Source organism: Cibotium barometz, chromosome 61 (genome assembly GCF_041138505.1).
Source record: "Cibotium barometz isolate CiBa-2024 chromosome 61, ASM4113850v1, whole genome shotgun sequence".
NCBI classification, from domain to species: Eukaryota; Viridiplantae; Streptophyta; class Polypodiopsida; order Cyatheales; family Cibotiaceae; genus Cibotium; species Cibotium barometz.
Genome location: NC_141106.1, coordinates 17,954,429 through 17,970,037, shown reverse-complemented (window position 1 = coordinate 17,970,037; position 15,609 = coordinate 17,954,429). Strand labels below are relative to the sequence as shown.

Sequence of the window (15,609 nt, the reverse complement as noted above, 5' to 3'; positions counted from 1 at the left end):
ACCTTGGGAAAGCTTCCCCTATGGTTCAACTTGAGAAAGGAGGACTGAAATTAGGGTTTTCAGCAAAAAGACCAGAAATTACAGCAATAAAGAGAGCTGTTTTACTGAATTTCAATCATTGGGAGTGTGTAGGAGAGTGATTAGCATCCGGAAACACTCTTGGAAGCTTGAGAAACACCTTAGCAAGCTTGGAAATGGAATTGGGAAGGAGAAAGTGCAGAAAATGCAGCCCAACAGCCCTCATGAAGGAGGCGCCAATCTCTAGAGAGAGGAGGAGTGAGGTGGTGAGTTGTCCAGTGTAGGTGGCAGGCAGGTGCTTTGTGGAGCAAGCTAGAGTGGACACATGGCTGGTTACTCTCTTTGTACAAAGGGGATAAGGTTTGGGCGGTGGACATTGGGTTATGTCCACTTCGGGACATCAGTGTGTGTGAGCACCGGGCTAGTCATAATTTATAAGTGAGTTTTGGTCGCCCAAAACTTAATGAAGTGTGTACACACTCACTTATAAATTAGTGCTAACTCCTAAGGCTAGGTTTATGACCAATACTTACCACTTGTCACATGCCACATAACCATGTCAGTAGATAGTTTCACACGCACGGTTCGCGGGCGGGCGTCCCCTTACCTGGAACTACACATTGGTCAAGCAAGCATGTAAACAACATGCAATTTCAATTGCAAGCAAGCACATAAAGATGCTATGCAATGCAGCATTGGTATGGACAATCCCCGTTCATGAGACTATACCAAAATAGACGTGCTCCAGGCAAGTACACGAGGTACCAGACCCAATGGAACACCTATCCACCAAGCATTTCCAGGCATGTACACAGAGGCACAAGTTCCAACGGAAAGCCAAGTCCACAGTATCACATGAGTGGCGTCAATCCCCGGCATATACAACTGCTATAGACACTAGTCCAATGTACATACATGATGAGAAAGCACGGGTGGACCAATTGCAGGCCAATTCTGAATTGCATCAATCTTTGAAGGATCCATCTACACTCCATCTTTGGACACAATATGCCCAAGATAGTGTATCTCTGACAAGAAGAACTCACTCTTCTTTGCATTTATTAAGAGTTTATGTTTACGGAGTTCTTTAAAAACAATAGTCAAATGAGCTCTATGCACTAGGATGTCATCAAAGATGACACCTGTAAATTTTGTGTACCCGTGGAACATGCGATCCATCATTCTATTGGATGTAGCCATGGCATTCGTAAGACCAAAAGGCATAACAAGATACTCATAATCGGTCGTAGAGTGGCAATTCATTTGGTAACTCATGAGGAAAACAATCATTGTACTCTTGAAGGAATTTCAGCCTATCGTTACTAAAAGTGTTTACATGCACATTAGCTTCTTCAACATGATCAAGTACGCAAAAACACACTTTTTTCCTTCTTTCTTAATATGTACATGAGATACAATGGGGATAGTATCACCGTCTTCACCAGCATCAATCACATGCTCTCGGCCTTTATGCATGAAGGTGATTCTGTTAGTCTTGTAAGCCTTGTGCGGATCAATGTGCATGTGCCAAGGCTTTCCAAGTAAATACATCACAACCATTCAAAGGCACTACAAGTCATGATCCACATAGCCTTGAATGTGTATGCGCGACTTGCTAATAATTGGCATAACCTGCACTTCTCTATCCACAAAGGCAGCCCTTGCTTTAATTTGAGGACCCATGTTCCCCACTTCAATACCAAAGCAACTACTATCTGTGTAGATATAAAGTTCTCGGCCGCACAATCATTAAACATGAACAAAGTGGGCTGATCCTTAAGCTTTATATACAACCTTGTCTTTGCTATCTGTGAAGTGTTCCCCTGCACATCCGGAACCATATGCACATTGGGCTTTGATGCATTGACATTATCACGCTTCTTCTTGTTCGGCCATGCTTTTGCAATATGCTCAATGCTGCCACAAGTAAAGCATTTTTCCTCGCTCATATACTGCCCTTTTGCTCAACAGTGAGACCATAGTCTTTCACTCTAAAGGGACGTTTCTTGGTAAACTTATTTTTAGCCTTTGGGCCATTTTTATCTTGGTTGTTTTGGTCCTTTTTAGGTGGCTATCCACTATTTTGCAGGTTTTGGATAACCCTCTCTTTGCCTTGGAATGAGGGTTTAGCCTTATTGGATCGACTCAACTTGCGTTTCAATTGCTCGGTGGCAGTGGCGGTTGCGATTAGTTGTTGTAAGGTGTGACGAGGATACATTTGTAGTCCCACTTTGTACACGGGTTGTAATCCCGATTGAAACCTTCTCTTGCTTTGTGCCTCTGGAACGTGCATAAATGGAGACATCTCCAAAGGCACTTTCCAAAACTTGTGAACATATGTATTCACCGTTTTCCCTTTATTTTGCTTCACCCAATCCCACTTCATTCCTATCTCGTTTAGTGCATTGGGAAGCAAGAACTCCGCATAAAACCTCTCCTTGAACTCTTCCCATGATCTAATAGGATTTGGAGAGAGCTTCTAAGTAAGCCACCAATGAGAAGCAATACCTTTCATAAACATGTCTACATGCCGGATCATGGATTTTTGAGTGAAATCCTCATCGCTAAAAGCAATATCAAACTGGGCAATAAAAGCAAGTGCCTTTGACGCATCATATTCCATAGTGGTTGAGTACTTTAGGTACGGTGCGGTACGCGCATGAGTACGTAAAGTACGCATCGGGATGAGTACTTTAAGTACGTTCACTTTTTTTTTAAAATGTGTATAAAAAAAAAAAACACATTATAAATCATTCATAATTTACCAACACTAGTACACAAAGATGCACAAAAAACAATTGAAATGCAAACATGTATGCTATATAAATGTCAAATGAGCTGTTAAATGAGCTGCACTGCATACAACATGAAGGACTGCCTTGTTGAAGTTGAAATCCTAGTACATACTACAAAGTACAAACGCCAATAGCCATATGTCTGGCTCTCACTCATCATCATCCAAGCCTGAAGATGAGGATAATGAGTAGTCTCCATGTATGTATATGTATATGTATACATACATATATACATATGTATACATACATATATACATATGTATATATAGATATACATATGTATATGTATACATACATATATACATATGTATACATACATATATACATATGTATATATAGATATACATATGTATATGTGGGGAGATTCCCATTAGAATCATATAGTGGCTCCTGCTCCCCCACGTCACCTGTTATCTCCTCAACAATGGTAGAAATGTGCATCATGAGTATACACCCTGGTGCCTCCAGAGGTGGAAGGACGACTCTGCTAAGTTGAAGAAGTGAGGAAGGTGGTAGTGAGAGCTCGAGACTGAGCTCGAGTGACTCGTCTATCAATGCACTTTGTGAAGTTGTCTGTATATCTCCTCCTGCTCATCACATACTATGTCGCTCTCCTCGGCATGTTGTTGGCTGCGGCACTCAAACTCCTCAATATCAACCTCTGGAGTATGTATTCACTAGTAGTTATTAGTGACTAATCACTTTAAGCTTACTATGAACTTTGAAGTGCATCAGTATGTCGTAAATTTTTTTACCTGTTTTGGTCTATCCATCTTTCGAAGATTCCGAATTAGTCGAAGGTTGGCTCTCCAAAACACTAACCTCTCTAGTTGTGCTGTGCTCAAGCGGTTTCGGATCTTCGTGTGAATAAGAGAGTAGGAACTCCAGTTCCTCTCATAGGCTCCAGAGGAACAATCCTTAAATCCACGAAGATTCGAGTCTTAGTTATAACAAATCTTAAAGCCTGGGCTCTGCACCTTACACTCGTGACTCCAAAGCCGAATTTTTTATCAATAATCAATATGTATTTTGTATTATTACCTGGGATAATAGCCGAAGTGCAAGGGCTTTTAGTTGAGGCTGATGGTATCCATGTGTCTCCCACCAATCAAGAGGCGTCTTACACCTTTGACAGCATGGAAACACTGCGACTATAGAATTTTCCAAGGTTATTGGAGTATCCTATCATCTCTCGATCAATGTGTACTTGCTGCTCATCGGTTAGTACATGACTCATGTACTGATCTCTCATGGATAGAAGCGTCGTGTCCATGAAAAGATCTGTACTCTCATGAATTGGACGACGCATCCAATCTCATCTCCTCTCTATAAGGCGCATAATCTCATCCACCCTGTGAATGTTAACCACCATAAGTACATACTACGAACTTCAAAGAGTAATTTATAAATACTAAATATTAAATAGACATTGCAATTTACAATTCAATATTTAGTATTCACCTGGATTTGGAGATGATTGTGTATGCTGCAAGCTCTCTCTTCATCTTGTGGAAAAGATGATAGTATTCCCATGGTAGACCCCTCTATATCTATGACACGCAAGAGGATAAAGAGGGGTTTCAAGACTATGGTGATGCTATGTGCTTCTGTCCAAAACTCCTCATCTAGCACTTTTCTTTGAATTGTCCTTGTGGCTTCATGATTTGCATCATGCATTTGCCTCCAAGGTGCATCAACCACCACTGATCGGCGAAGAGCATCTCGAACATCATACAAACGCTCCAAGATCAAATACATATAAGCGAATCTGGTCTTGGAGGGTCGTATGATATCTTTCGCACTATGAGAGTGAAAAATAGCCAATGCCTGGTGCTTGTTTCTAAAGAAAGAAGCTATGTGTGTAGCATCCTCGATGATGAGCTTCACTCAACTCAAGCTCCCAATATCCTCTATAAGAAGATCCAAGGAGTGTGCAGCACAAGGAGTCCACACAATGCTTGGAAACTCTTCCTCAATCAGCTCACCCATCCTTTTGCAATTAGAGGCATTGTCTGTTACCACTTGCACCACATTCTCTACCCCCACCTCCAAAGTAGCTATCTCTTGTGGAATACTTGGGCACCCACCAATTCCCTTGCCCCCCAACTTTGACATGTGGCGGATGACCCGCGTGATCGAGCTAGACTGCTGCAAGTTACAATAACGGCACTTCCAATGACGAGTGCCTGAACCTGCTGATGAATGTGCTATTAAGTATGATGGTGTGTGTAGCCAAGTAAGGATTTGGTGCCTTTGGCATCTTGGACAAGCTGCAATTTAAAAAAATCAACATTAGAAGCCACATTAGTGGGTGAATTTCTGAAAATAGAGGAATTCGGAAATGAAGATTGGAAAAAATACATTAAAAAGGGATTGTTCAAGGGGCTGAATTTCTGAAAATAGAGGGAATGATTGGAAAGAGTACAAAGTTAATAGAGGTAATTTCTGAAAATAGAGGGTTTAGAGAATGATTGAAAATAGAGGGCATTCTTGAAAATAGAGGGAAATCCTGAAGGCTGAAAATAGAGGGAATTTCTGAAAATTGGAATTTCTTGAATTGGGGGTAATGATGAATCTGTGTTAAAATTAACTTATTAAGGGTAGGATTAGTTTAATTAAGGGTTGAGAGAGAGAGAGAGAGAGAGAGAGAGAGAGAGAGAGAGAGTACTAAGTACTAAGTAGTAAGTAGTAAGTAGAGAGAGAGAGAGACGGGGAGAGAGGGAGAGAGAGAGAGAGATGGGGGGGGGAGAGAGAGAGAGAGAGAGGCATCTTGCCTAAGCTGGACAGCAAACAGACGGGCGATGGTGTGACGCAAGTACGGTGCAGGTACGGAAACGCGACAGCAGTCCAAAACACGAAGAAAATTGATTTAAAAAAAGGTACGGAACCCTAGGCGATGCGAAACCGACGGGTTTGGGCTTCAAAAAAAAAGAGTCCACGTGAACTGTTCCATATGCCATATGGAACGTATGGATCCGTACTGTACGGACTTAACCATTCCGCACCAGTACGGAATGCAACTATGTCATATTCCCCATGATATGTATCAAACTTAACAGATTTGTCTCAGGCTTTGAAGTCACAAGACTTTGATGCATTAGCTTGCATCTTAGCATGTTTTCCTGCATGGACAGCCCCTGTGACCAGCATCATTTTGGGAACAAAAGGGGATGCATTGGGCATCCATGTACGCATGAGGCATGGCTGGCCCCTCAACATACATTGATGCATTTTTAGCCATAACTTGTCTCTCATGAGTACACTCGAGGGCATGAGTAGGATGAGAGAGACACAAAATACCTGCACCGACAGAAAATTGCAGTCCATGTTGTGCATGCATACTTCCAGCTGGCAATGGCATTTGACATACATTTTGACCATTGCCATAAACATTGCATCCTTCACAGGCTACATAGGGTACACTTGCAAGGCTTGAAGTCACTGATGGTTGCTCTCTAGTTGCATGAGGGTTTATCCTCTAGTTGCTCTCTAGTTGCATGAGGGTTTATCCTCTTAGGTATGTGCTCTTGTTCAATCACCTGTGGGGATACCAAGAGATGTAGGATGGTTGCCAGTACGAGCCAAGTATGCACGTGCTGCATCCCTTGGTTGCATGTGTAACTCTTGAGCTATCATTGCCATGGCATGATCCATAAATGATTCAGATTTCTTGGCCTTCAAACGATCGTTTACCATTGGATCCTGGCAATAGAGCTTCAATTCTTCTTCTTGTGCATAAAGAAGAGCTTGCATATACGAGTAAGTTTAGCCCTCCTTAAGGCTATGGACTCTCCTTCTTCCATTTTCTCTTTACCAAGGGATAGCTATCCCGCATGTTCCTGTTCCATGGAATGCACCAGATGAGTTTGCTCTTCTTGGAAGCATGCATTTCATTGTCCTCGTCTCTTGTGTTGGCATCTTCAACATTCACTATACAGTAGTCCATAGTGTTCTAAGTGTAGAGATAGCTAATGTTCGCAGTGATTGTCTTTCACAATGGAAGTGAAACAGAACCGTATGCTTTGATACCAATGTAATTCCACTGGTCGGTGTGGAATGTTTGGTTGAGCACAATGCTAATCAATACACTTAAATACACCAAGATTTAATGGACAACAAGCACAATACAAAATGTAAGTTGTTGAATTGACAAGAGACGCACAATGAGCCGGAATGGCTGGCCCCTCCATCAAATAATGTTTATTGATCTTGGGAGAATGAAGTACATAGTGTCATGGGCATTTTTGACCAGATTTTCATACTAATGCATATGAATACAGTATTGCAAACAATATGGTTGTCGGTGAAGATGTGCAACTGACACTACTCTCTCAAATGTCCATGTTCCCTTCTATTTGTGCTCTGTATTGTTCCATCCACACATGGTAGAAACAATCTGCAAGAGGGCAAGTAGAGTCAATGATAGAAGAAGTCTTCGCGATGGAGGCGTATGGAGTGTTGAAATCTTCAATTTGTCGCGACAAAAGTTTTCAAGTGGATGCAGGGAACTTGGGAAAGATTCCCCTATGGTTCAACTTGAGAAAGGAAGGTTGAAATTAGGGTTTTCAGCCAAAAGACCAGAAATTATAGCAAATGAAAGGGCTAATTTCTAGTCATTGGGAGTGTGTAGGAGAGTGAATACGACCTGGAAACACTCTTGGAAGCTTGGAAAACACACTAGCAAGCTCGGATATGGTGTTGGGAAGGAGAAAGTGCAGAAAATACAGCCAAAAGGCCAGAGAGGAAAAGTGAGTTGGGGTGCAAGATGGGATGGACACATGGCTGGTTGCTCTCGTTGAACAAAGGGGATAAGGTCCGGGGCGGTGGGCATTGAGCTCACTTATAAATTAATGCTAGTTTCTAAGGCTAGGTTTTGACCAATACTTACCACCTGTCACATGTGACATAACCATGTTAGCAGAAGACAGTTTCACATGCACGGTTCACTGACGGGTGCCCCCTTTCCCGGAACTACACATTGGCCAGGTAAGCATGAAAACAACATGCAAATTCAATTTGCAGGCAAGCACATAAAGATGCTATGCAATGCAACATTGGTATGGACAATCTCCATTCATGAGACTATACCAAGGTAATCGTGTTCCAGGCAAGTACATGAGGTACGAGACCCAATGGAACACCAATCCTCAAGCCATTTTTGGGCATGTACACACATGTACAAGTCCCAACGGAAAACCAAATCCATAGTATCACATGAGTGGCATCAATCCCCAGCATATGCAATTGCCATGGATTCCAGTCCAATGTATATACATAATGAGAAAGCACGGGTGGATGAGTTAGGTGGCGAAATGGTGACAGAGACAGGAGATGATGATAGTATCCAGGGTTAGAAGCGAATTCCATTATCAAGTTTAGCAGAAGGGGATGTCATGTGCATGCACATGGACGTGCTAATCCAAAGGCTAATCTCTGAAAGGCAATAGATAAACAATAGACTTAGGGCATAGGGGGATCCTCGAAGGCATCCTATGGGTGCAAGAACAGGTCGGTAGGGTACTAGAGGTGCTACATGGCTGGTCGGTAGCAAGAGGATGTTTTATTGGTCTTTTCTGCTGGCCGACATGGCTAGTTGGGGATTTGTCATGGGGCCTATTTAAGGCTTTTCCAAGAACCTTTTCTATTGTCTGACCACTCACTTGAGGATAGGTCTAGGATAGGTTTTTGTGACCCCTTTTGGGAGGGCCTAAGGCCACATACATTGTAAGCTTTTTGATCTACTAGGAATATACTGAAATACACAGCCATCTCTCTCTCTTCTCTCCATCTCTTCTTTGCATTGTGCGTCAAGATGTTCCTATGAAAGGTGCTTAGGGTTGAAAGAAGAGAAAGAAGACACAGAGCTTCCGCACATGTAATAGAGATGGCATGTTGCATGGTTAAAGGCGTGGATTTGCCTCATGTTTTTTGGTTGGAGACAGTTGTGTGTGCCACTTAGGTGTTAAATAGATGCCCCACCAAGGCCTTGTAGACAATTACCCCTTATGAAGCTTGGAATGGCAAGAAGCTCTTTGTGGCTAGTTTGTGTGTTTTTGGTTGTCTTGCTTATGCTCTTGTGCTTGAGCAACAACGCAATAAGCTGGATGATAAGGTGGTAAAATGTCTTTTTGTGGAATATAGCTCAGAAAGAAAAGTGTATAGACTCTACCATCCGGCCACAAAGCGGATTTTGGTGAGTAGAGATATTGTCTTTGTTGAGAACTCAGTTCAGTCCATGCTTTTATGTAAAAAATAGAAAAATGTATGCTCACAGAACATCTTTGGTACACTCCTACCTTTTACAATGCCAGGCAGCCATATGTAGAGCAAATGAATGCTCAAAAATTTGCTGCAAATCAGTCCATATTGGCTTAAATTTAGCTCAGATTTCAGTCCACAGATCAACTTATTGATAGTGCAATTATGGATGAGGAAAGTGCAGTCATGTAGGCGGCATCCAAGAGTATCCCAAAATGACTCGTTCAGATATTGCGGGATAGCAACTTAGCTACTCATGCTCTCGTTGCCAGTATATGTAACGAAGAGGAACCTGTCTCCTTTGAGGAAGCACAAGAAAATGATCATTGGATGCAGGCCATGGAGGATGAGTATGACTCAATTCAAAAAATGACACTAGGTATTTCGTAGATTTGTCTTATGGTAAAAAGACCATTGGGACGAAGTGGGCTTATAAGCTAAAGCATAAAGCTGATGGTAGCGTTGATCGTTACAAGGCAAGGCTTGTTGGAAAGGGTTATGCTCAAGAGAAGGGCATAGATTATGATGAGACCTTTGCACCCACGTCTCGTATGACTATGATTAAGTGTATTATTGCATTGGTAGTACATCATGGTTGGAATGTACATCAATTGGATATCAACTACTTATTTGCTTATTCTTTCTATCTTTAGCAGTGCATTTGTTACTCTCCTTAGTGCTAGGCTTTATTATGGCTGAGTTTGCCCTGCATCTCCGGAGGTTTGACAGAAACTCAGTACGAAGAGCTTTGTGTGAATATATGCTGTGATGTGTGTGCGTGTGTGTGTGTGTGTGTGTGTGTGTGGAGTGCGTGTGTGAGAGCATATCTTGATACAAAGTTCTACAACCACTATTGGGCACTGATGACCTTAGTGGGGATGTCGTAGTATCTAGTCCATACTATGCATAATGGAGTTGATAGCCATATAGTCTTGTGGGTTGACTACCATGAGTATATAACATGCACGTTCCTAAAAGGTGAATTTGGGCATGTTCCTGGATTCATCTAGGTATATATATCAATTGGATATCAAGGCTACCTTCTTAAATGGTGACTTGCATGAGGAGTTTTATGTATCTCAGCCTCATAGTTTTGTTGAGAAGGGGCATGAATTTAAAGCATGCAGGTTAAGAAAAGCTTTATATGGCCTTAAGCAGGCTCCCAGAGCATGGCATAAGAAGATAAACGCATACTTGGTTGCAGATGGTTTCTGCAACAGTCCAACTGAGAGTATCCTCTATGCAAAGAGGAGTAAAGATTGTTTTTTGGTCATTGTTTTATACGTTGATGACATGTTGCTCACAGGTCCTAATGAGGAGAATATAAGTCTTTAATGCTGAATTACATGTTTCATTTGAGATGACAGATTTGGGCTCGTTGCATTATTATTTGGGCATACAGTTTATGCAGTGTGATGATGGTAATGTGATGTTGCAGTCAATGTACATACAGAGACTGCTTACATAGTTTGGTCTGGAAGACTGTAAACTTGTTGCTACGCCAATAGAGACAGGTGCTAGGCTTAGTCTCCAAGATGCAAGTGAACCATTTGATGCATCACTTTATTAGCAGACTATTGGGTGCCTCATCTATCTATGTAATACAAGGCTAGACATTTAGTTTTGGGTCTCCCAGTTAAGCAGGTTTATGCACACTCTTGGAAGGAAGCATTGGCAGGTTGATTTAGATACTTACACAGGGCACTTAATCTCTTGGCCTATTCTATGCTAAGGGGTTGATGTGCACCTGCATGTATTCAGTGATTCTGATTAGGTTGGATGTTATGGCATGCGAGTGTCCACTAGTGGCTTTTGCTTTCACATCGCTGATTCATGTATATCATAGCTTAGTAAGGAGCCAACAGTGGCCACTTTGAGCTGTGAAGGTGAGTATAGGGCAACTCTTACGACAACTGTGGAGTGTATATAGCTTAGACATCTTTTAGCAGATCTTGGTGTTGGACAGCAACCCCCCACCTCCATCTTCATCGACAGCCAGAGTGCATTAGCCGTTGCGAGGAACCTAGTGTTTCATGCTTGCACAAATCACATTGAGGTGCATTATCATTATGTTAGGAAGAGGCTCATTGTAGGAGAGATTAGCCTGGCTCTAGGCATTGTCTAGGCAAACCAAACAATGTCACAAATAAAGTAAGAGTTAATACACACATGAATGCATGATGCACATGTAGCTTGCAGAATCACCCATATGCTTTCTTGTACTTTGAAGACTTCGTATGCCACCCAATGTACTTGGCTGGAATCCTCTTCGGACCTTGCGCGTGGGCCTTGGCCCAAAGATCTCTAAGTGGCCGTTGCCTGAGATCCATAAATAGTCTGTGGGCCTTGCCCAACGTTGGGAACATCCCATGGACCATCACCAATGGCTTGAAGTGGATGCCAATGAAGATCACATGCTTGGAGAAGGGAGCGGACTGCATATGAGTGAGAGCCTCCAAGCAGTGGAACAATTCAGCAAATTGTTGTCCATGGTGCTAGGAACTAGTCTATGGCACAGTGAGGGATCAGTGATCCCAAAAAACTCTTTCTCCAAACCCGACCTTTGTGCTTTTTTGATGCTTAGGTTCTTCACTCTCCGCGAGCAGTTGACGCGCACGGGATGCCAGGAAAGAATTTTTTCCTAGGCTTTGATATAGTTTATGCTAAGAATGCAAGAGTTTATGAGAGAGAGAGGAGCTAGGAAACACAATACACACGAAGCATATCACAAGTAGACCTAAACCTACTATATATTTCTTGTACAAGAAAAGGTTACAATTAAATGTACTGTAGTACAAAATGACGCATGTAGATCGCTCCTGATCTCAGCCAACCGTTCCTTTTAGGAAAAGTACTCAGCTGAACACTTGCTGCTGCAGATCAGACCAGTTCGCCTGCTTGTGAGACTAGCTCCTTGTACAGATGAACTGCTGTACGAGATGGGCAGCAATGACCCCAAACACTGTTTATACAGTGGTGGGAGGGGCTGGTCGGCTTATTCATGCAGTAAGCCCATAGTCGGCCAGCCCATGACTTTGTATAAAGGTTCAGTTATTATCGTTGACCTTATAAAATACCTTTGGCTGCCATATTGGCTTCCCAATGTGCCCACGCAGGGGCCTGGGGCCTGGTATGCCCACCTGGGATCTGTCCTAATGACATGGCGGTATGTCACTGGCTGCTTACATATTTTCAGGAATGGTCTTTTCAGGCCTATATTTCTTTTTATGTTCGGCAGCTGATGCTTGTCTTTGTAAGGGATATGATTCCTTGGCACATCCAGAGATGCAATGCTTCCAGGCGCATTTCCAAGATCTCAAATGATAGCTTGCATTTTGTTTCCATTATGCTGAGGCTGATGACCATAGGATATATGGTTTCATCTAGGAGGTAACCTTCACTCTTCACACTTTGTTTAGTCATTAAAAATTTGTTTAGCTTGTTTGTTAGAAATTCTTTTGTTGTGGTTCAATAAAGAATTTGTGTGTGTGTGTGTGTGTGTGTATGTGGGCGTGTTTGATTTAGTTATGTCTTTGTCTATTTTTGCAAGGTATTATTATTATTATTATTATTTCTTCTCGGGTGTGTCTATTAAGCTTTCCTATTTTTGATTTTGTTTTGTTTTTGGTGATTCTCTTCTTTCTTTTAAAATTATTTGTAATTTCAGATTCATCTAGCCTTATGATAGTGTGTGTATATATATATATATATATATATATATAGACTCTCACACTTTGTCTTGGTCTCGAGTGGCATTATGTGCGTATGAAGCCATATTTTTGCGCTTCATCCCACATAGTTTGTGTTACATTCTGTACGATGTTGTGGTGTTAGTCTTACAAGGGTGGAGGTTTTTTGGGAGTCAACCCATCCACTTGTAGAAACGCGAAATATGCATTGTGGCAATGACAAAAGCGTTTCTGTTGGAGTCTCAGGACGAGCTTGCTGGTTTCTGACCCCAGCTCGAAAAACAAAAACAAAACATGGTGGCAATGAAAATGCATGTGATAGGAGACGTCCAGGTTACTTAGTCTAGTCATATACCTTCACAAAGAAATGGATAGCTTGATGTTTGACCAAATTTAGTGATTTTTGTGCCCTACTTTTTCTCAGGTTGGTGCTGTGAACTTGATCGGTGCTCTAACCATGCTCAATGCCTTACGAAGACCAAAAATGTCATAGGTAAACACTTGATACGTATGTGGATGAATTTCATTGGATACCTTTGCAAGTCAAAGATGCAATCAATCAAAGCTCAACGTTTGTGCTCTCTCTCTCTCTCTCTCTCTCTCTCTCTCTCTCTCTCTCTCCCCCCCCCCCCACAAGGCTCATCAGCCCCGGATTCAGGAGATCATGGCCTGCCATCGAGCAGCCTCATCCTCACAGCAGACTATCGACATCTCTAGCCTTCTTGTATCATCCATGATGGACATCCTGGATGGGCCCTTGCCTGACATACAGGGTTGATTGACTGATTTTATTCAGCTCTTCCATATCCCATCACTTATTGTACCCCATACCTGGAATAGTAGGATCTAGAGTTTTCATCTTGTATAATCTTAGAGTCTGAGATCTTAGCTTTCAGTTTTCGGTTTTAGTTTACTGTTGTTTTCTCTTATTCATCCATGACAAGATTTCATGGAGACAATGTACACATCATTTTGGTCTCATAGACCCTTTCGGTCTTTTGAAGACGTTAATATAACTTTCTTTCACCCTCACCCTCTCTTTTATCCTCTCGGCAGCTTCAGATCTGGCATATACTCCAGCGCCATAGAAGGCACGATTACAGAGGTGGGCATTGACATTATGTACCCTGAGGCTGGGGAGAATGACTTATGATGTCTCCTTGATTCTTTGTACATGCAGATGAGCGTGTTTCATTTGGTAGATGGGTCTTTTCTTGTTTCCATGTTTTATTATTTTAGTTTACACCTGGGATCATATGTACAACATTTTTCGTCACATAGACCCATTGGTTATTTAGCAGATGTTAATAGAATCCCCCCCCCCCCCCCCCCCCCCCCCCCCCCACCACACCAAAAACCCAAAAAAAAAAAAAACACAAAAAAACAGTACTCACACATTGTTTCATCATCGGTGTTGTGCCCCCCCAAAAGGCATTAACAAACCTCTCTTTCATTCTCTCCACTTGAGACCTATAGACTTCTTCTTGCAGAGCCCTAGGAGCAGATGCCGCGTGGGCATTTACAAGTTTTCTTGCACAAAACCATATGCATTTTCTCATGCCACCCTGGTATACGATGAATATGTAATGATGAACTATTAGTCTTAGAAACCCTTGTGGTATACTTAAGCCGGTATTTGCTTTCTTTTCTTGCTGTCTCTCCCTTTCCTGCGGCAGGTTGTCGAAGTCACTAGAGACTGGCAGCCCTTCGGGCTCGGTTGGAATCTGCTACATGTCTTCCGGGAGTGAAGGCCCCGGAAGTGAAGACCCACATAGAAGTTCAAGAGGTGAAAGCACGGGCAAGTATCATGTATACCATCACCTCTAAACACGTGATACAATCATGTACGCTCCCTTTATGCATTACTTGCTTGCAACCTATCAAGCATCTAGCCTCCAAGGCTTTAATCGATTGGCTCTTTGGTGTACAAGGCTACGAAACTTTTGTGTTACAAAACTCAAAACACATAGCTTGTGCTTCTAATATTGGTAATGCTGTCTATGACTTTTCACAAGCGTGCATGAGGACATAATTTTCATAATTAATCCAACCCTAGTCCTTAAAGTTGGAAGCAGATAAAGTTTTGATGAGGTTAGTTTGTTGACGTTTAGATAATCTTGGTTGGGATAACACAGGGATTGTGCAAACTAGCTGGGTGAACTAGTTGGCCAAATCATTCAATATGCATTAAGTAGGAGTGTGTAAGCTTATTCCTACGTTGGTTGTGGCCAAGTTTTGCTCAACTGGGTCAGTTTTGGCATAGATGGAATATCCATAGTAAAGATGCATTTAATGTACTTGGCCAAGTCAATTGGTCTCATGAGAAAAGGCTATAACCACTTACACTCTACAGTAGAGGTCAGTGGTGGTGTAAATTTTTATATTAGTTTTATATTTCTCCTTGGTTTGATTTTTAATAGATTATAAAGTTGTGAACTTGTGCATATAGACACACCAAGAGATAGAATGTGGAATGAGGTGAGGGATAGGAAGTTAAAACATTTATAAAGTTTAATAGATTATAAAGTTAAAACTTGTGCATATAGACACACCAAGAGATAGAATGTGGAATGAGGTGAGGGATAGGAAGTTTAATAGATTAAAAAGTTGTGAACTTGTGCATATAGACACACCAAGAGATAGAATGTGGAATGAGGTGAGGGATAGGAAGTTAAAACATTTATGGGCTTATAGTTTAAGGCCTAGGAATTCACATAATTTATGTTTAGCTATACAAATATAAGTATTCAAGCTGGTGTATTAATGGGCATAGTTTAGGGTTTCACTAAATCAATATTAGGTAGGTCATGTTGATTATGCAAATATTGGGACTTAACTAAATCAATATT

At 41.8% G+C, this 15,609-nt stretch overlaps 1 protein-coding gene across 10 annotated transcripts in view; it reads left to right on the top strand.

The window, feature by feature from the left end:
- The window catches only part of LOC147604628 (uncharacterized), a 65,074-nt gene extending 49,878 nt beyond the window's left edge, over nt 1-15,196 (top strand). For 2 of the 10 annotated variants that reach the window (XM_086794664.1, XM_086794663.1), the window contains 2 exons: nt 12,283-12,461; nt 13,185-13,389. In XM_086794664.1, the coding sequence (XP_086650790.1) occupies nt 12,283-12,461; nt 13,185-13,197 (192 nt within the window). In that variant the 3' untranslated portion in view covers nt 13,198-13,389. The other 8 variants (XR_015265307.1, XR_015265309.1, XR_015265308.1 and 5 more) reach the window with 8 other exon arrangements.
- Nucleotides 15,197-15,609: the final 413 nt, after the last annotated feature.